At 47.3% G+C, this 22,064-nt stretch overlaps 1 protein-coding gene across 13 annotated transcripts in view; it reads right to left on the bottom strand.

Moving 5' to 3' along the window:
- The window catches only part of LOC126529739 (uncharacterized), a 345,564-nt gene that overhangs the window by 152,582 nt on the left and 170,918 nt on the right, over positions 1-22,064 (bottom strand). For 12 of the 13 annotated variants that reach the window (XM_055069962.2, XM_055069964.2, XM_055069959.2 and 9 more), the window contains one exon: positions 21,395-21,451. The exons of the other annotated variant lie outside the window; for it this stretch is intronic. In XM_055069962.2, the coding sequence (XP_054925937.1) occupies positions 21,395-21,451 (57 nt within the window). The remainder of the gene's footprint in view (positions 1-21,394; positions 21,452-22,064) is intronic. 13 annotated transcript variants of the gene reach the window in all.

Genomic DNA, 22,064 nt, shown 5'->3' with positions numbered 1-22,064 from the left:
TTTTCGTGTCCATCAAGCTTACATCATGACGAGTGCCTCGGTTTTGTTGATGAATTAGACACGAGCTCTGTGTACGATGTGCCTGATCACTCGACTCCTTTTCACGTTGATGCCATGGCTCTCCCTGTCTCTGCTCCTGCGCCTTCATGTGACCGAACGTTTGCTCCATTTATCTTATTTATTTATTTATTTATTTATTTATTTATTTATTCATTTACCTCACAGGCTTCCGAAGGAGTATTGCGTGAGGGGAGGATACAGGGAATAGGCAAAAAAAAAGAAAGGAGTGACAAGAAATTATACATTGTTAGCGAGTAAACATGAAAGAACAAGTATCTAATATTATAAATAACGCGATAAGTGAAACAAACGACTGTGTGAAGTAACCAAAATGAGTACCAAGAAATTATACAAATGGTAGCAGGTGAAGGTGAAAGAACAAGTCTGTAATAATGTTAAAGCAATTCAAAACAAACATTCAAACAAAACAAAAAGAAAAACCTATACAACTTCGCTACAAGTATTTACTTAGGTGTGCAGTATGGTTTAGTTGTGATTAATTATGGAAATAATATGCATAAGTGTGCTTTGAAGGATACTCGGTCAAGAATGTCAACTATGTTGTTTGGTAGGTTATTCCAATGTTGAATGGCATGTGGTAACGCGGAAGAATTGAAAGCATTTGTTCGGCCAAAGATACGCTGGAAACTGAGATGATTATGCAAACGCCGAGATGTACGAGATGGACGAGTGAGCGGCAGAGTGGACGGGCGCGTGCTATGGATTATCTTGTGAAATAGACAAAGGAATCTTATGGTTCTGCGTGATTCAAAAGATGAGAGAGATAAAGATGACTTAATGCTAGTCACGCTAGAGTCGCGGTGATAATCTGACAATGAAACGGGCGGCGCGGTTTTGGACCGATTCGAGAGACGCGATTAAGTAAGCTTGGTGAGGTGACCAGATAGGGGCTGCGAATTCCAGTTGTGGCCTTACGAAAGTCTGATAAGCGATTTGTCTGGTGAAGGCAGAAGCATCACGTAGGTTGCGTTTAAGATCCTACCTCATTGACCTGTTTAAGATCCTACCTCAAGATTGATCCTAACCTCACTCCTAGTCAGCGCACGCAGATCGTTGACCTCCTTAACCGATTTCGAACTTCTTTCGACCTCCAAAAACAATGTTTACGCTGTACCTCCACAGTCGTTCATCACATCGACACCGGCAGCCACGCGCCTCTACGCCAACGTCCATACCATGTGTCCGCGACGGAGCGCCGCGTCATCGATGAGCACGTAGGAGACATGCTTCGACGCGGCGTGATACAGCCGTCACGCAGTCCCTGGGCTTCTCCGGTAGTGCTGGTCAAAAAGAAAGATGGGACTATTCGTTTTTGTGTACTATCGACGACTAAACAATATAACCAGGAAAGATGTCTATCCGAGCTCTTCCCCGTATCGACGACGCGCTGGACTGCCTCCAAGGCGCTGAATTCCTTTCGTCCATAGACTTACGATCCGGTTATTGGCAGGTCTCGGTGGCTAACGCAGACCACCCGAAAACAGCGTTTGTTACGCCTGACGGCTTATATGAATTGACCGTGGTGCCCGTTGGCCTCTGTAATGCGCCTGCAACGTTTGAAGGAATGATGGATAACATCCTCCGGGGCCTCAAATGGCAGACATGCCTTTGTTATCTCGATGACATTGTCATCTTTTGCCCGGGCTTCTCTTCTCACCTCTTCCGACTCAAACGCGTGCTCACTTGCCTTGCCGATGCTGAACTCCAGCTCAACTTCGCCGCCCGGCAGCTAGTCATCCTTGGCCACGTTGTTTCGAAAAATGGTGTGCTCCCAGATCCAACCAAACTCCAAGCCGTTGCCGAATTCTCACGACCAAAGACCACAAGATAACTACGCGGCTCCATCGAATTGTGCTCCTATTTTCTTCGTTTCATCCGCAACTCTGTCACCATAATAGCGCCTTCGACGCAGCTTCACCCGGGTAACCACGATCTCTTGGCCTGGCCGGCAGTTTGCGATGCCGCATTCACGACGCTGCGTCATCTTCCGACCTCACCTCCCATACTGCGACATTTTGACCCAAGCGCACCGACAGAAATACACACAGATGCCAGTGACGTCGGCATTGGCGCTGTTCTTGCACAACGAAAGGCTGGCCTCGATAAATACGTTGTTGTCTTCGCTAGCCGCGCACTCACGAAAGCGGAAGCAAACTATTCCGTTACAGAAAAAGGATGTCTGGCTATCATTTGGGCCATTACTAAGTTTCGTCCTTACCTCTACGGCCGCCCGTTCGACCTCAGCACGGACCACCATGCACTCTGCTGGCTGTCGACCTTGAAAGATCCTTCAGGTCCCCTCGCTCGATGGGCGCTTCACCTCCAAGAGTATGATATTCGAGTGCTGTACCGCTCTGGCCGTAAACATTCGGACGCGGATGCCTTGTCTCGCTCCCCCGTGTCAGGCCAGCACAATCATCAGAAAGTACAAATATGCGAGTCCTCCCTCAGCGCCACGGATATGCGTTTGGAGCAGCAGAAGGATCCATAGATTGTTGCTATGCTGGAGTTTCTGCAAAACCCATCAGCGCCTTCTACTGGCCATACATTGCGTCGCCAAGCACACCACTTTGCTATTCGTGACGGGCTCCTATACCGCCGTAACTACCTCTCGGACGGGCGCAAATGGTTACTCGTGGTGTCTCGGCATCTACGTTCGGACATATGTGCAGTGTTTCACGATGACTCGCAATGGGCACATACGGCGCACACGCCTGCGAATTCATTATTACTGGCGCGGGATGTACCGATTCGTCTGCCAATATGTCGGCTCCTGCCTCGCTTGCCAACGCCGCAAGAATACACCTCATGCCTTAGCTGCTCCACTGCAACCATTGCCTTGTCCAGGACGGGCCTTTGACCGGGTCGGAGTTTATCTTTATGGGCCCCTTCCGAGTACTTCAGATGGCAACCGCTGAGTGATAGTAGCGATAGACCATCTCACACACTACGCCTAAACTTCACCTCTGCGCAACGCATCTGCGCGGGATGTTGCCTGATGCCTTCTGCGTAACATCATACTTCGCCATGGAGTCCCCAGAGAGTTGCTGAGCGACAGAGCCCGCGTTTTTCTGTCTGATGTCATAGAAGCCCTGCTCAAAGAACGCAACGTAATTCACCGTACCACTACTGCATACCACCCGCAATGTAATGGCATGACTGAGCGCTTTAAGCGCACTCTTCGCGATATGTTAGCCATGTACGTCGCATCCGACCAAACCAATCGGGACCGAGTTCTACCTTTCGTGACGTACGCTTATAATACCGCCACACAGACCACTACAGGATTTTCCTCGTTCTTCCTTCTTTACGGACGCGAGCCTTCCTACACAATGGACACCATCCTTCCGTATCGCCCTGATACAACGGAGGCTGCTACCCTGTCCGAGGTTGCTGCACACACGGAAGAGTGCCGTAAGCTCGCCCGCACATTTACTTCGGAAGATAAGCAGCGACAGAAGAACCTTCGGGATATTCCCTCTTCTCCGGCACCCTATGCCCCTGACTCACTAGTCTGGCTATGGGTTCCCGCTACCAGCCCCGAACTTTCACCAAAGCTTGTGTTCAAGTACCAGGGTCCCTACCGTGTCGTCAGTCAAACGTCTCCTGCGAACTATTTGGTGAAACCCCTTGAGCCGCCTTCCGATAAGCGCCGCCGAGGGCGCGAAATCGTGCACGTTCAGCGGCTCAAGCCGTACTTTGATCCACCTGTGCTATCTTGCCCGTAGGTCGCCTAGACGGCTCTTCTTCTCAGGGGAGGCAATTGTACTGGAGAAGAACGAGCAGCAGGAACTTCTTCGAGAAAGACGACAACAACGAGCGGTTGGAAGCGTTGTGCCCGTGTTGCCGAAGCTCGGTGTCCTCTCGCTGCGGTGCTCCGCTATCTGAGCGTTTTACCAATTGAGCTATAACGCCTCTTGACAAAATAAACAATAAACGTCTCCTTCCCAATGCTCTTAATAAGGAACCTCCCACCACGAAGTCAAATTTGCACCACCGATTGAATATGAATAGAATTGCCGACGATAAACATCCCCAAAAGAAGGGTTCCGCCTCATTCCGCTTGCTTTCTTTTTCTTGTGTCGGGCTGTGACAAGCAGCGATGGACCACTCACTGACAGGGAATACATTAAAATAATTGACCCAAAACAGAGCTGCTCGATTCAGAGTATTCATTCGCACTTAAAGTGATGGCTTGACGTGCCGCTTCTTGCCTCGTGATGCGACATTTCCCACCTTAAACTTTTTTCACAGATTTCATCATTTCCTGCCAGAAAAAAAAAATTCACCGAGGATTACGATACTTCCTAATGCGAAATTTGAGCACAGCTTTATAACTCTTTTTCTTTCGCGATAGTGTCACGTTTTGGTGATGATGAAGAAAACAGTCGCAAAAATGCGAACGACGACACTATTTGTTGGACGAACGTGTGCCCATAAAAACAAGTTACACTAAAAGCACAACAACAGCAGTGAACACAGTCGGCGACCGTCGAAGCCTGATCTGTGGGGAAGTGCGTAAGCTTTTGTACATGAGTTGTTGACAGTTCTAGAAAAATCTCTGGTACCCGCGTGTCTTCCTGAAAGTAATACACAATTTGTGTCGCACAAACGTTAAGATGACACAAGGTTCGATGACAACAGACAAAGGATAGAACCATCGATAACATTCGTGAACCTTCCGATACATGTAGGCGCGTCCTGCGCTTAGCGATAACGGTTATACTTTGTTAGCCGGTGCAAAAGAGGAGAAGAAAGATAAACCAGTACACGTGTCAATGCCCCCTTAATAAAAACAGCATCCCGATGCTGCAATCATAACAGGAGAGCACAAAGCAAACGCACGCTTAGCAAAGAAAACGCAACAAGAAAACAGTACAAAAGTTGGTCAGCACTTTTAGAACAGCTTATGCCGCACAACAAGGACTATTTTTAGTCGTGAGCGGCGCCGCTGTGATAGCGAAATGCCGTCTTATCCGACCTCATACTACAGTCATAAAGAAATCCAACAAGAGGGGACACTCGGCGAAAACTTGCAACAGGAAATACGCCACGCTATTGTTAATGCCGTGCATTACCTGCTGCGAGCATCAGAAAAAATTAAGAATGTCAAAGTTAACCGACATTGTTCTTTATTTATATTCCTTATTTTAATTTATATCTTCGTGCGTTGCCTAGCAACAAGCTAACGGCATGCCAGACGCACCAGATGCAGGCGCCATGCTCCAGGCACACAACCGAAGCGAGAGAGGACAGCTGTGCAAGTGAAGTTCCCCTTTCGCCTATTCAATTCAGTGACCCCCCCAATCTCTCGCGCCCTTCTTTCGTGTGGCTTGAAGCTCTCGCTGCAGTGGCTCCCCTCTCACGTTGGCGCCCAGGGCAACGAGGAGGCTGACGCCATGGCAAAGGCAGCACACCATGCCACTGTACCAGTCAGCACCACTGTAACGGTCTTCGACTATGCGAGGCACATGTTGCAGCGACACCTGACGGTGCTCCACCCTCAACGGCGCGTTGCCAGCGGTCGCCCTCCCCGCCAACTTCCTGAACGCAGCCTCACAAGGCAGGAGCGGTCTCTCCTGCTGCGGCTCCGGATCAGCTGCTCTTGGACGGCTTCCCGGAGATACAGCAAAGGCCTGGCTTCATCCCCGGCCTGCTGAGCGTGCGGCCAGGACGAAACAATCGACCATCTACTTTGTTCCTGTCCCGCCTTCTCCAAACACAGGGCTTCTCTCCACGTCTCATTCCGAAGCCTCGGACTCCCAGCGGTCTCGGCATCCCAGCTGCTGTTTCCCGGCCGGCACCATGGCTCCTCCTTCAGGCACCTTTTTACCTTCCTGGAGGGCACGGGGCTGTCGTGTAAATTGCGAATGCGCCGCATGGCTACCGCTGACAGCGGTACCTGACGGTACCGAGCATTGCAATCGCCTCGACCTTCTCTTTTTTTTCTTTCGTCTTTCTTACCCCTCCCCTTTCCCAAGTCGTGCTCCCAATAAAGGGCTGGAAAAATAGCGCCTCTTCCTCTTCACAATCACTCTATCTCTTTCTGGGGGGAGGGGAATGTAGTCTGGTTTGTTGGGCTCCCGGCGTTTTCTTGCGTTCCTTCTGCACTTCGACACAGCACTACTCAACTATTGGGCAACGGCAAGGTGAGAAATTTCATTTGACAGCCTGCGACGCATTTCAAGCCATTTAGGCTTACGGCACGTACTGAGACTTGTGATGCACTTAGCGAAAAGCAGCTCGGCCGTGGTGACAAAGTTAGTTTGGCGTGCACTGACTCTTAGTGGGACAAGCTTGTGACGCTTTTTATGGCCCCGCAAAAACATATACCTCCTTTTGGTACTCACGCTTGTCGAGAACAGCGATTGCCAAGAGTGACAACACGGGAGTGTGTTGCTTGCGCCGGAAGAACACGCAAGTAATAAGGCCAAGGAGATCAAACACCACCAATTTGTAACCCGAAAATTCTGTCTTGTGAACGTCTGAAAACAGGCGTTGCACGCACGGATTTGTCTTGAGTGCCAGCAGAAGGGATTCTGCGAGCGTCTAGGATGGTCTGGTTGAGAGCTTGTGTTGTAGCCACCTTTGTGTACGTAGCCAAGTAGCGCGTCGGCTGAGGCCAAGTTGTTTCGGAAACGCGCGTTCGCCCGTGTATTTGCGCTATTAAATTGCAGTAAGTAACGACGGGAAGACGTTTTTATAATCAGTCGGTTATTGTCTACGCCATGTACGTAAAAGCGAATTCTTTTGTTTAAAACGCCGCCCGTACGCCATTTTCGCACGTTTCGCCTCTACCTGCAGTAACCTGAAAGGTCCAAATGCAAAAATGGCACATGCTTGTAATTTACTTTCTTCAGCTGATGACGTCCGATAGAGCTTCGTACATTAATTACTGTTGCTTAGCTGATGCCACGACGTTGGAAGATTGCACGAAAAGCCTGAAACGAGCATTTATAGAGAGCACAATAAACATGTCCTCATTTGATAGGGCGTTTTGCGTCTAGTTCATGAAACTGCACGTGGCATAGATTCGATGGAGGCTTTAAAAGACCGTTCGCAATCATTTTTTACCAAATAATAAAACGATTCTGCACAATGCGGCGCGCGGTTTGAAGAAAAAGAAATGCCGCGCCGATCATCGCAGCAACCGTAATACAATCCAGCCAGCTCGAAACCGAAAGGGGAAAAGTGGCTCAGGTATTAATAGCGGCGGCTTGGTGCGGTACAGTCGATTCGGCAGCTCGGCTCATGAGTGTGTCCGCTCTTGCTGAATTTCATTCTCTATAGTCCAGTGCACCAATTCCTCGGTATGGTATGGTATGGAGAACTTTATTGGGTCCTGAAGGTCAACCATACGTTGACGCGGGCCGCTCCCACGTTGGGACTGTCAGGCCGAGCCCTTCAGCCACATCGCGGGCCTTCTGGACTGCCCGTAATTGGTCAGAGAGTGATTCACTATGTAGCATTTGCCGCCACCATTCTTGTTCCTTGTCACGGTCTGTGAAGACCGCGGGGCACTGCCAAAGCATGTGGTCAAGAGTAATGATGCCATTGCACTTATTACAGTTGGTTTGAATTTCCCTCTCCGGATAGATCCTGTTAATAAAATATGGACTTGGGTATGTTCTTGTCTGTAGCAAACGTAATGTGACCGCTTGGGCTCTGCAAAGCTTACCATGTGGCAATGGGTATTCCCTTCTGCTTAAATAATAATGCTTCGTGATTTCGTTATATGTTCATAATCGATCCCTGTGTTCCCCGGGTGAAGTGTAAGTTGCTCGGTCTTGAAGAGCACGGCTAGAAAGTCCTCGTGCTGCTTCATTTGCCACCTCATTGAGGTTTCTCCGAGCTCCGTCCACCACCCCCAGATGTGCAGGAAACCAGCGGATTTCGATCCTCTCACTCTTGACCTTCTCTAATAATTTTGTTGCTATCCGTGTCACATATCCGTTGGTAAAGTTGCGTATGGCTGTTCTAGAGTCGCTGTAAATATGTGTCCACCGATTAGCCCGGATGGCTAAGGCGATTGCTACTTGTTCTGCTACTGTTGGGTCCTTGGTATAGACGGGGATGGCATCCTGTATGTTACCTTGAGTGTCTACGACAACGGAGGTATACGCATCCTTATTTTTAACCCAGGCAGCGTCAACGAACACCGCCTGCTGCTTATGTTGATCTATGTCTTGAAGGAGTGCCTTCGCCCTTGCCTTCCGTCTCTCGAGGTTATGTGTCGGGTGCATGTTTCTAGGGAACGGGGTCGTCTTTATTGTTTCTCGTAGTCCCGCTTGCAATTGTGTTAATAATTCTCCTTCGTTGGTGTGGTTGTTAATTTCTACGCCAATTTCTTCAAGTAGCGCCCTCCCAGGGCGTGTCCCCATTAGTCTCTCCTGGTGGGCCACCTGTTGAACCTCAGCTATCTCCTCTAGTGTGTTATGCAGCCCTAGGCGCAATAAGCTATCATTGGCCGTGCTGATAGGAAGTCCTAGTGCAGTCTTTATAAGTCGTCTGATTAAAGCGTTTAGCTTGTTCTTATCAGCCTGTGTCCATTGTAGCATGCCAGCTACGTACGAGAAGTGGCAAAAGGCGAATGCATGTACCAATCTTATGGCACTGTCTTCTCCTAGCCCCTTATTCTTGTTGGTAACTCTACGCAGAAGCCTAATGACTTCTTCTGACTTGTTAGAGATGTATTCTATCATCCTGCAATTAGATCCGTTCGCTTGCAGGAGAAGTCCTAACACTCTAATAGTCTCCACCTGTCTAATTGGTTCTCCATTCTTGGCGTGTATGTCAATGCGGGGTTCTTCCTCTGGGATATATCCGTTCGGCCTGCGCCCACGCTTACTGCTCCGTAATACCAATAGTTCTGATTTTTTAGCAGACCAGTTCAGTCCCATACCCTCAAGTGTTGTTTCTACCACATAAATGCTTTCCTGTAGTTTGATCTCTGTTTGTCCCATATTACCTTCGGCACTCCAGATTGTTACATCATCTGCATATATAGCAAAGTGGATACCCTCAATCTGCGCGAGACCTCGAGCCACTTTTGACATTGCCAAATTAAATAACATGGGAGATAGGACAGACCCTTGTGGTGTCCCACGATTCCCAAGTTCCAGGGTTGTCGATTGGAGTTCGCCTAACCTGAGACAAGCAGAACGGCCACCGAGAAAGGCTTTGACTATATTGTGCAATCGCTTACCCAATCCCATCTCCGAGAGGATATCCAATATGGCCCTGTGCTTGATGCGATCAAAGGCCTTTTCTACATCTAGGCCTAGAAGAGCTCTCGTATGTAGCGGGCTAGCAAGAATAAGGTGATGCTTGATTAAAAGCATTGCATCTTGAGTCGAAAGTCAAGGACGGAAACCGATCAGGTTATGCGGAAGAACATTTCTGTTTTCTACATACTTAGTCAGTCTATTGAGTATGACATGCTCCATGGTTTTGCCCAGGCATGATGTTAATGATATGGGTCTTAGGTTATCTAGATTGAGTTGCTTGCCTGGTTTGGGAATAAGAATTGTGTTAGCAATTCTCCATTCCTTCGGATAATCACCGTTTCTCCAGAGTTCGTTGAAATACTCTGTTAAATATTTTATGGAATGATCGTCCAAATTTTTCAACAGCCTATTGGAAATGCCATCTGGACCGGCAGCAGATCTACTGTTGAGGTCGTACAGGGCTGCACGAACTTCGCTTTCTGTGAAGTCTTGATCCATAAGCTCACAGTCTTCCCCTGTATATTCAGGCAGGTATGTACTCTCATCGCTATCCTTAAGTGGTAAATAAATACCTAGCTGCGAGCTGATCCAGAATGGCCTCTTCCGTTGTGTCCTGACTCTCACGATGGACGAGTCGTGCTACTGCTGTTCTCCTATTAGATTTCGTGTCGTTCTCATGAAGCAAATGTCTAAGTAAGTTCCAATTCCCACCACGTCTGATTCGACCATCTATGGAATTACAAAGCTCATCCCATTGTTGTTTCTGTAAATTTCTGGAGTGTTCTTCAATCTCCCTATTCAACAATGCTATGCGCTTCCTGAATCTCCTGTTCAGCCGTTGCGTTTTCCATCTATTTAACATAGATTGTTTCGCTTCAATCAAGTGCGCCAGCCTACTGTCCATGATTTCGATATCCTCCTCTGTGGTAATATCCTTCGTTGCCGCCTTTACATCTTCCCTGAGCTGAGTGGTCCAAGTTTGGAGTGTTTTCTTTTGTCCTGCCTCTGTCTCAGCTCTGCTTTTCCTTGCTTTCCGAAAAAGATCCCAGTCAATGTAGTTAAAGTGCTTTATCTCATTACTTGGTGTTTCCAATAGTATTTGTAATATGTAATGATCACTACCCAGGTCAATATTGGAGTTATTCCAGCCAGCGTTCGCTAAGTTTGATACAAAAGTAAGGTCTGGGGTGGAGTCCCTGCATGTAGATGTACCACACCTAGTGGGATAAGCTGGGTCTGTGATGAGGGAGAGATTAAGATCTGTAGCTAGGTGCCAGAGTCCATCCCCCTTCTTAGTATTCCAGCGATATCCCCAGGTTTGATGTGGGGCGTTGAAATCCCCTCCAATAATGAGTGGAGCGTGCTTAGTAACAGCCATAGTCTTATTAAGAAGTGCCCTGAAACTCTGTTTCATGTCGGTAGGGCTGCTATAAACATTAAGACAAAAGAGGCTTTGCGGTTTGCTTCTATTCCTTTTCAAAATTATTTCCACTAGTAAGTATTCTAATTTGTTTAGTCCAAGGCGCAAATCATGTTCTATGTAAGGTATTTTCTTATCTACGAGGGTGGCTAACCCCCTACCCGACTCTTTGCCCCTGCATGTCGCTTTGTATCCGGATAGGCTAATCTCATCCGCCAAGGTTTCCTGCAGCATAATTATTTTCGGTTTGTCTGGAGAGGTTTTCATTAACTGCATAAGAGGTGCTTTTTTGTGATAAAATCCTCGGCAATTCCATTGCCACACGGTAAAGCTCCCCCTGCTAGCCATTGCTTATAGAACCCGCCTTACTGCTACCCGCTAGAGTACGCTTCGTAGAACCCCCCGACGCGCCAGGGAGCGATCTGACGCTTTCTGCTTCTGAGGGTAGGTATTCGTCGTCATCGCCCTGTGCTTCTACTTTGGTGAGCCTCTTTTTAGCCGTCAGTCTCCATTTCCATAACTTATCAACTTTGAAGGTAGTTTTATCTATGGCATCTCTAAGTTGTTTAATCGCCTCCTTGATCTCTTCCAAAGCAGAGCACACTGTGGTTTCTACTGGGCTTATTGCCCGCTTCTTTGGAGCTGGTGTATTTTCTTCATCCTGGCTGTTGTCATTATTCACCGCTTTGGCTATTGCTACTTTTGTGGAGTTAGTCTGCGAGTTCTTGCGAAGTTCTACAACCTGCTTAGTAAGTTCTTCATTTGCCTTTCTCAGATACGTTACTTCTTTAATTAGCTGTTCTACCCTGGCATCATTATCTCCGACCAGCCGCCCCGCACCGCTCTCCGCAGCCCTCACAGTACCTTTCACTTTGTCGGCCCAGGTTGTTCCAGATGTCGTCTTGTCGCCAGGCGTCTGCCCTCCTCCTTCGAAGCGCACCTGCACTTCACGTGATCTGGAGTGGCTTCTGCCCTTCGACGGCGAGCGGCGTCTTGACCGTGTGGGGCTCCTTGAGCACGTGCGCCCCCTGGTGCCCGTTTGGGCATCCCATTGTAGCTGTGCTGATGTCGCCTCCGATGCAGATCTGTTGCGTTCTCGTCGTCGAACTCGTACCACGTATGGAATTTGGTACCGCTGTCGGCAAGTCTTGTCCCCAGTTGGGTGGTCCCCTCCACAGAATTTGCACTTAGGCACACACATGTGATTGTCCTCCGGGTTTTGAGTTCCACATCCTCTGCACTGTACCACGTCCGGTGTTGGACATACATCTGATCGATGTCCAATCTTTCCGCAAGCATAGCAGACATCAAACTGCTTCCTATACAGGTAGCACTTTACGAGGGTCGACCCGTATCTTACATAACTGGGTACCTTGAGCCCATCGAACAGAACAATAACCGAACCCGTGGATTTAATACGTTTGGCTGCCAATGCCAGTGGGTTAAAGTCATGCGCAATGTTCTTCGTTATCGTGGCCTGATTGTCTCTGAGGTCAACTCTCCGAATCACTCCTTTACACGTGGTATGCGGAGCTGTCTCGTAGGCGTTCACTTCGTATTCGGTTTCCACTATAATGATTGACCTGATTCGCACATACCTGGCAGCATGGCTGGGATCTGGTGTACTAACCACCACGATGTTTTGCGTGAAGTTAGGGCAAACGACATCCTCTCGGGCTTGTTGCGGAGTCAGGCCCGATGCTTCAATAACCGCCACGCCTATCGCTGTGGTGCTCACTTTGCTCAAGTTGAGACCTCCTCGTGGGCGGATGATGATCTTGCTGTGCTCCTCGGGCAATTGGGGCATCCTTGATGCCTTGACAATCCGGTTGTTGGACATAGTGGTTGTAGGTCCCTTGTTCTTGCTGTTGTTGCCTTGCTCTTGCTGGCTCTGCGGCGATGTAAGTTCAATAGGGCTAATTCTTGGGCTTGTTGGTACGGTTTACTCCTAATGACAAAGCCTTTACCGCAATTCAAAAAGACTGGGACGTGACAGAAACACACGAAAGCGCTAACTTTTAACAGACGTTTATTGAAACACAGAGGCAGATATATAGCGAAGCAGGTATGGAAAGATGGAAAAGATACAAAAATAGGAAAGGTAAAACGTACTCTATGCATGCGCACGCCATTACCACCCAGGAACGCGATTTTCTTGTAAGCAAAATTAACAGAAGGTGGACTAACACAGTCTGCTCCCTTTTTCCGAATTAACCGGGCTTCGATTATTTAACGCATGCAGCGGTCTTTGCTTCTGGCCTCCACTGTGCATGCACCGAACATTGGCTTTCACTTTTTGCTGGGACAATCATGGCAATGTTCAGTTGAACGTAAGCGCCTCTCCTGTGTCTCTGTCACGTTTCTATCTTTTTTAATTGCGCTAAAGGCTTTGCTATTATGTGTAGATACTGTAACGTCCGAAGCAGCGCTGCAGAAGTTTCTCACTAATACCTCGTCGGTGCATTAGGGTCGAACCCAAACATGGTCGCCATGCTGGTACTCTACGTATCGTCGTCGTAGTGTCCCTGTATATGCCCCCGCAGGGAGCAGAGTTGCGCATAGGTCCGCTTTATGTTCCACTTCTGCAGTGAAGCCACTCCTAGCGCGCGCAGGAAACAAATACCGCGCGGTGTTCCATTTGCTTTTTGCCTGATGGTCGCGAGCTACATGCGGCAATGGCTCGCAGGCACTGAGCAAGGTGGCACTTTTTAATGCAGGCTACGTTCGAAAGAATGGCGCGAAGGAGGGGTGCCAGCCTCCCCAAATTTTTAGTTTGTATGTACATATTTAGACGCACATATACCAACACATGCACGAACGTACATATAAAGAGTAGAACTCCCCTTCGATCCCTCGAAATAAAATCCTGACTACGTCCGTTGCTCGAACTGCTCAAAAGTTCACGTGCAAACGCGCATTACCTTGCAACAAAAACCGGCGCAATGTTTTTCAGCATGCACATGAAGTTTTCTCGCGTAGGCCGGAAGGCAGGAAATGTTTTAAAGGGTGTTTAAAGAAAACTTCACACACGTTGCCACCTCCCGTGCGGTTTGTGCAGTTAGGTGCTCGGCGCCCCGTGGAATACAAATGTCAAAATGATGTGTTTCGTATCATTCCACCAAAGTCATTAACCCAATATCGTCGAGTACGGTACCTTCAACCCCGAGCCGTTTGCTGCAACGCACGCTCGACGGTCCGCTGATTGCAATTTCTATGGCACTCACAACGGTACGATACAGACACAAGCTGTCAGCTTCTTAGTGGAGCTGTCGAGATTTCTAAAACACAGAAAATGTGTATTGTTGTGGGCGTAGTGCCCAATGACCAATGCGACCAGTGGGGTCCTTGAGCGAGGAAAGCCAGCGAAGTGCATGGTGGTCTGTAATAACTAAGAAGTGAATACCATACTGGCACGTTCGAAATTTTACGATGTCCCAAACCAGCAAAGCACTCGCGTTCTGTGGTAGAGCAATTTCCGCTCCGACAGCGACTGAAGGCGGCTTGCGTAGGCGACAACGTGGTCTAGGCCATGCTGCTGTTGCGCGAGGACGGCGCCTATGCTGTGGACACTGGCATCGGTACGAACATAAGTGCTGGTTGACGGGTCGAAATTTGCTAGAACTGGTGGGTTCGTTAAGCGAGGTTGCGTTAGGTTGAAAAGGCCTTCTGTTCACCACTACAATTGAAAACAACACCCGTCTACAGTAGACCAGTGAGTGGACGGGCTACGTCTGAGAAGTTCTTGACAAAATGGCGGAAGTATGCCTCAAAGAGGTATACTTCCTTTGCTGAGCGCGGAGTAGGCGGATATACTAACCGCGCTGACTTTGTCCCGAGTCTGGCTGCACGCCTGCAGCATGAACATGGTGGCGTCAACGTGCACCTAAATCTGAGTACACAGGTGTTTTCGCATTTCGCCCCCATCGAAATGCGGCCGCCGTGGCCGGGATTCGATCCAGCGACTTCGTGCTCAGCAGCCCAAGACCACAGGCACTGAGCAACCACGGCGGGTATCTTACGCGAATTGCGGCATCATATATTTGCTCACTTTATTTTCCTTTTTTCCGCCTTTCTAATCCTAAGGCCTCTCTGTCCCCCATCACCTACCGTATGCAGAGAAGCGTTTAGTCGCCTTCAGGTACGCCCGTAGAATATCCGGCATTTCAATAAAGACTTTTCTCTCTCTCTTTCTAGCAGAATAGCTTGCGCAAGTGTTCCGGACTGTTTCTTTTTTACAGCCTAGCAAGCCCTCTATGTTTCACTTTACACTTCGCCAGAACATTGGAAGCGAACCTAGTTGAGGAAATGACAGAAACTCAGCAGTATCTCCGATGACGATATGCGCACGATCACAGCGCATTGTGGTCACACAAGTACTGGCGTTTCTGTGCCAGACAAAATACGTGCGTGCTACGCTTATCCGCAATCGTGAGAGCGCCACTTGATGGCTACTAAAGTGCAACTCCTCTCAGCGAATGAATATTTAAGCTCGCAGGATCCCAGCAGCGTACGCAGCACCAATTACCGTGAAATAGTCATATTGCAGCCAACCTTGCAGGTTAATAACGCACTGTTCGCGCAGCTAAGCCCAACCTTTCGCATGCGAATCTGCACCCTAAGCACGGCTGCACTGAGCTAATGCGTCCAGAGCTCGGGCGCGGCTTAACACTGGAGGACGACAGGCGCGTACTACGAGTGGCATTTAACCGGTGCGAAACCGCGCTCCGAGCCTCCTATGTCAAATGTAAGTTAGTATCATGGGGTCTAACGTCCTAAATGAGCCCACGGGAAAAGAAACAACTCAATTTCTAATATTAGGTAAAAAATACAGTATGTTAAAAGGAAAGCAGCTTCCGCAATAATTTTCTTTTTAAATATAAAAAAAGCAGTTGCGGCAGGTCAGTTCTGTTCGGTATAACCCCGAGAAATGTGCCAGGCCACTGTTTTTCTTTCAGAAGTATGCACGGGCCCGACCTCAGTAGCATGCGCCCAGCTCTGGCACGTTCCGGGGCGGATCACCAGGAAGGCCGTATCGTACAAGAAAAACCGGTCGGCACGAATCCCCCGTCAACTACGAAGAAATTCGTAATCTTCACAGCGCGTCCAACTTCTCTCATTGTCACTGCTCTCAAATTTTTGTGAAATTTGTTCGGTGTGGTATTTACAGTGTATAATGCACCACGATGTAGGCATCATACTGCTGTGCGGAGACACCAGGAACAATGCGGTGAATATTTGAACCTAACTTCAAAACTCTGTTCTGCGCGCACTAAGAAAGCAACACAGGGCATGCGAGCAGTGACAACGGCATGGCTCCTATACTTCGTTTTTTCATCGTGCAGGCAGTGCTGTCGAACATCGTGACGTCATCCTCGGCTGCACCCTGTGGCTCGCCGATTGATCTTGGCCCGGCGGCTGAATTTCCCGGAACTTCCAACACCGACAGCTTCTGCACGTCTGGCTGTGGTTATCCGCTCGCCGAGTGGCTCGTCCACAGCCATCCAGCGTCATCGACAATGCTATCACCACCAGCACCGGATTTAAGAAGCCGACGCGCATGCTTTCCCTTCAGTGGGCATGGGAGCAGTGACAACGGCATGGCTCCTATACTTCGTTTTTTCATCGTGCAGGCAGTGCTGTCGAACATCGTGACGTCATCCTCGGCTGCACCCTGTGGCTCGCCGATTGATCTTGGCCCCGCGGCTGAATTTCCCGGAACTTCCAACACCGACAGCTTCTGCACGTCTGGCTGTGGTTATCCGCTCGCCGAGTGGCTCGTCCACAGCCATCCAGCGTCATCGACAATGCCATCACCACCAGCACCGGATTTAAGAAACCGACGCGCATGCTTTCCCTTCAGTGGGCATGGGAGCAGTGACAACGGCATGGCTCCTATACTTCGTTTTTTCATCGTGCAGGCAGTGCTGTCGAGCATCGTGACGTCATCCTCGGCTGCACCCTGTGGCTCGCCGATTGATGTTGGCCCGGCGGCTGAATTTCCCGGAACTTCCAACACCGACAGCTTCTGCACGTCTGGCTGTGGTTATCCGCTCGCCGAGTGGCTCGTCCACAGCCATCCAGCGTCATCGACAATGCCATCACCACCAGCACCGGATTTAAGAAGCCGACGCGCATGCTTTCCCTTCAGTGGGCATGGGAGCAGTGACAACGGCATGGCTCCTATACTTCGTTTTTTCATCGTGCAGGTGTGTACGCAGTATCCTTTACACACAAAAAGGAGCGACGATCGCTATTTGTTACTGTTCCCGTGCCCACGGGTTTGCTGTGTTATTGCTTGTGATTGTTTTTCGATGGCTCTCTTGCTATTGCGCTCGGGTGACATTGAGTCGAACCCGGGTCCTACAACTCGCTCCGAGGTCCTCCTAGATGTAGATAGCCTACCAGACGATCCATCTGATCAAATGAAGGTTATGTTTCAGCTCCTGAAAGAGGTACACTCTCGTATGCTGCAAACCTCGAAAGGTCAGGCTGAAATAACTGCGGACATAAACACCATTAAAAATTGTCAAAAGAACATTGAATCAAAGTTAGCTGGCATGGACAAGAGGCTGGATGAACTCGAGGAGAGGGCCACGAAATTTGACAGCATTAGTCAAGAACTTTCATGCTTAAAGAAATCAATGGATCAGCAGCGCAATCGAAATGATTCTCTGCAGTCTCGTCTTGACGAAGCTGAAGATAGATCACGCCGTGACCACTTAATCTTTCGGGGTATATCAGATGCTATGGAGTCCTGGGCGGATACCGAATCTAAGCTATTGGAAGCATTGACTGAGGTCGTCGACTCGTGCTCTGGTACTTTAATCCAGCGTGCACACCGCCTGGGCATTCTTTCCCATGATAAGTGTCGTCCTGTCATAGCCAAATTCACCGAATCAAAAATGAAAGAAAAGATACTCTCCTTGCGTAATGAATTCAAATCAAAAGGCATCACTATCAGTGAAGATTTCTCGCCTGCAACACGCTTGGCTCGACAAAAACTGTTTGAATTCGGTAGCACCCACGCTGGCTCTCGCTCTTTTAAACTGCGATACAACAAGCTTTGCTTCAATAACAGATGCTTTATGTATAACGCAATCACTAGTACTGTCGACGAGGTCGTGACACGTGGCGAACATGGTGTGCAGGGGACAGTGACCGGTGACACTGCCAATGGGATTGTCACCCGTGGCGAAGCCAGTGGATTACATACCGAGTCTGCATCGCAAGTTGTATCATAGGGAATCGCGAGGGGCGTTGGGAAGTTATCTAATGTGTCTGTCCTTTATACCAACGTCAGAAGCGTTCTTAATAAACACACTAACTTATCTTCCGTCATTGATACACGTAGACCTCACATTATTGCACTAACAGAAACCTGGCTCCCAACGCACGTGTCTGATTTTGAAATCTTTCACGACGCTCATCTTTACTCGATGTATCGTTCCGATAGGACGGCAAGACGTGGCGGTGGTGTTCTGCTTGCCATTTCAAAAGATACTCCTTCTACATGCATTCAAATCTGCAGCGAGTTGGAGCTAGTTTTCGCTATGGTAGTCATCAATCATCTGAAAATAATCATTGGTGTGTGCTACCGCCCTCCATCCTATTCGTCCACATTTACTAACAAACTCCATGATGCTTTAAACTTGGTTCGCATACGCTATCCTACATCACCACTCTTTATACTCGGAGATTTTAACTTTCCAAGTATCTTGTGGACTGCTCAACCACCTTATTCATCGCCGCCCTTGTCCCAAGCTAAAGAATTCTTAGATCTATGTACATTGTTTTCGCTAACACAGTTGGTAACGCAAGCCACTAGGACTGCAACAAGTACTGCAAATACTCTAGATTTAATCATAACCACTAATCCAGAGCTAGCTACAGATCTAACATATCTGCCAGGTATGAGTGATCATCTTCTGCTCAATTTCGTCATTAATACGCCACGTCCTAAAACGAATAAAATAAAGAAAACCATCCTAGATTACAAACGGGCTAACTTTGCCGCTATTAATAATGAACTATCTACATTTCTTCATCATTTTCTTTTTAAATTCGATACCCGCTCTGTCGAAGAAAATTGGCTACTGTTCAAAACGAAGGTACACCAACTATCAGAAAAATATATTCCTAAGCGCGTCGTCACCTCTAACCCTCAAGCACCCTGGTACAATTCATACATCAGGCGACTATCTAACAAAAAGAAACGTCTGTTCCGTTTTGCGAAACTTTCACCTTCTATTGAGCGATGGTCGACATACAAGACTGCTTCCGAAACATACGTAAGAAGCCTGAAACTTGCAAAAAACAATTTCTTGTCTTCTACTTTACCATTTATTTTGAAAACAAATGTTAAAAAGTTCTGGCGCATTATACACCCTGCACACGACCCCTTAATTACGTTGCAAGATACCTCCGGCAACATAATCCCAAATAACCTTTGTGCTACCATACTGAATAGAACATTCACTGAAAGCTTTTCCTCTATCACGACAGTTGATCTTCCAGATATGCCGCATCACAGATTTTCCATTATGTCACCAATAACTATCCATGCTCCTGGCATTGCTAAATTAATCGATTCTTTGAAGCACGATTCATCTCCGGGGTGTGATGAAATTAGTTGTAAATTCCTAAAAAGTACCTGCGCTTATAGTTCTATTATACTAACAAAACTGTTCCAGCAGTCGCTCGATTCATCAAGCCTCCCTAACGACTGGAAAATTGGGAAGGTGGTCCCACTCCACAAATCCGGTAATAAGCACTTGCCTCAAAATTATCGTCCCATTTCACTCACTAGCACATGCTGCAAATTACTAGAACATATAATTTTTAAACACATCGCCACCTTTCTTGATGATAACTGTTTTTTTTCTTCTGCGCAACATGGTTTCCGTCAAACACTCCTGCGAAACGCAGTTACTCTCATTCACTGATAAATTGCATTGCATTCTTGACCAGTCATCTTGCGCCGATTGCATCTTTCTAGATTTCGCGAAAGCTTTTGACAAAGTATGCCATCAATTGTTGCTTTATAAATTAAGTCATCTTAATCTTGATCCACATGTCTTTAGATGGATTCAATCTTTCCTTCTCAACCGCTGGCAGTTTGTTTTCACTAATGGCACAACCTCACCGCTTACTAACGTACTATCTGGCGTACCACAAGGATCCGTCCTCGGACCCCTTCTATTCTTAATTTATATTAATGACCTTCCGTCCACCCTATCTTCCGCCAGCCACCTTTTTGCTGACGACTGTGTCATTTTCCGTGAAATACGTAACCTCAACGACATTAATACTCTCCAGACCGATCTTAATTTGGTCTCTAACTGGTGTAAAACTTGGAAAATGGAATTAAATATTAACAAATGTAAGTTCATGCGTGTTTCTCGCTGCTCTAACACTCCCCCTTCTTATTGTCTTAATGGCATTCCTCTTGATTCCGTGGCATCATATAAATATCTAGGCGTACATATATCACAAAACTTAACATGGAACGCCCATATTGAATACGTTACCAATAACGCTAATCGCATGTTAGGATATTTGCGTTGCAACTTCTCTGCTGCTCCTTCGTCCTTAAAACTCCTACTCTATAAATCACTAATACGACCTAAACTTGAATACGCATCATCTATATGGGACCATGGGCATGAAAATCTTATATATTCTCTTGAACTTATACAAAATAACTCCGTTCGCTTCATTTTTTCAAATTACAACCGTACTGCAAGTATCACAGCCATGAAAACTAACCTCTCTCTCCCATCTTTAAAATCTCGTCGGAAAATCAGTCGCCTCACTTTATTCCACAAGGTATATCATCACGTCACGCTACATGACGATTTTATTTCACCACCGGAATACATCTCCCATCGCACTGATCATCGGCACAAGGTTGGCATCCAAAAGTGCAAAACTAAAACTTGTTTTCAGTCATACCTTCCCCAGACATCTGTCGAATGGAACCGCCTCCCTCCCGATATTGCAGCCATTGAGGATAATCAAAGATTTCGTGATGCACTAACAACCTTTGTTTGTTTTGGAGAATGTTGAAATTATGTTCTAACAAAATTCACTGTATTGTATTTATTGTCTTTGTAACCTATATTACCCACTCCCCTCTGTAATGCCTTTGGCCCTGAGGGTATAATAAATAAATAAATAAGTAAATAAATGTTCACCACATTTGGCCACAAGGGCTAGCAGAATCTATGAAAATAACAGAAAACTTTCGACGTCGCCAGCGGGAGCTAACATTAATTGATTCGCAAGGTAACAAATTACTTAATGTGAACGGGTGCTCGTAGCATACAAACTCTGGATTCTGCTCTCATCCGAGTGTGGCAATGTGTGCAGTATTCCATTTCTTGATGCCCCCATGCCGGATTGCACAGTCAGACGCTCAGAACACGAGTGTTTCAAACAAATGCATTCTTTTATTTAGATATCTCCATAGTAAATATATAATAGGAGTAGAAAAGGTTGCACCCTGCAGATAATGTTTTGTAAAGAATCTATTGCAATAAGGAGAACGACTCAGGGTGCTTGACCTTTCTATCGCATAGTTTGCCTTTTTCCATCGCATCGTTTGCCTTTTTCCAGGTGGGAGCATGCGACAAACAGCCTCATGCAGCAGGATAGTGACGATGCTTACCCGAACGCAATAGTTCCCCGCCGTCAAGTTTTCAAACAGGGCCACCACGGAGAGGTTCTGTGAAACAGTTTAGAAAAGCAAGTCAAGGTCTGACTGACCACATCTTGCAGTGAGAAGAAAGCGAAATCGTTATTCAGAATTCTAGCTCCTCGAGTAACATTCATGCTCCAATGTGGTCGAAGCATAAATAAAGTAAATGTATTCGACTAAAGCTCAAGTTCTTTTTAAATCTCTAAAATGATTCTTCACACACGGTGGGTCAGCGTGACAGAACGTAGATGGTTTCCTTATGGCTAAGGCGCTAGAGCTAATCAACGTTTCTTCAATGTTCGTGCCAGGACACTAGGACAGCTATGCAACAACGCTATCTGCTTTTTAACTGTTGTTCCTTGTATCTATATTTATATTCATTACCGTTTTCTCGACCGATTTTGGTAAGCTTTCATTGATTCGTAAAAAAGATTGTTATTTTGGTGCAGTTTCCCACCCTCTAGTGATACACTCGTGGATAATAAGATTAACAAAGTGGCATACCTTACATATGTGGGTTTACCTTCTTTCGCACAAAAAGCGAAAAAATGGCAGACTTAGCCATAGTTTGACGCTTCTTCATCATCATCATCATCATCATCATCATCATCATCATCATCAGCCTGGTTACGCCCACTGC

This window comes from Dermacentor andersoni, chromosome 9, assembly GCF_023375885.2.
Source record: "Dermacentor andersoni chromosome 9, qqDerAnde1_hic_scaffold, whole genome shotgun sequence".
In the NCBI taxonomy this organism is placed as follows: Eukaryota; Metazoa; Arthropoda; class Arachnida; order Ixodida; family Ixodidae; genus Dermacentor; species Dermacentor andersoni.
This window is presented reverse-complemented; position numbering and strand designations above follow the sequence as displayed.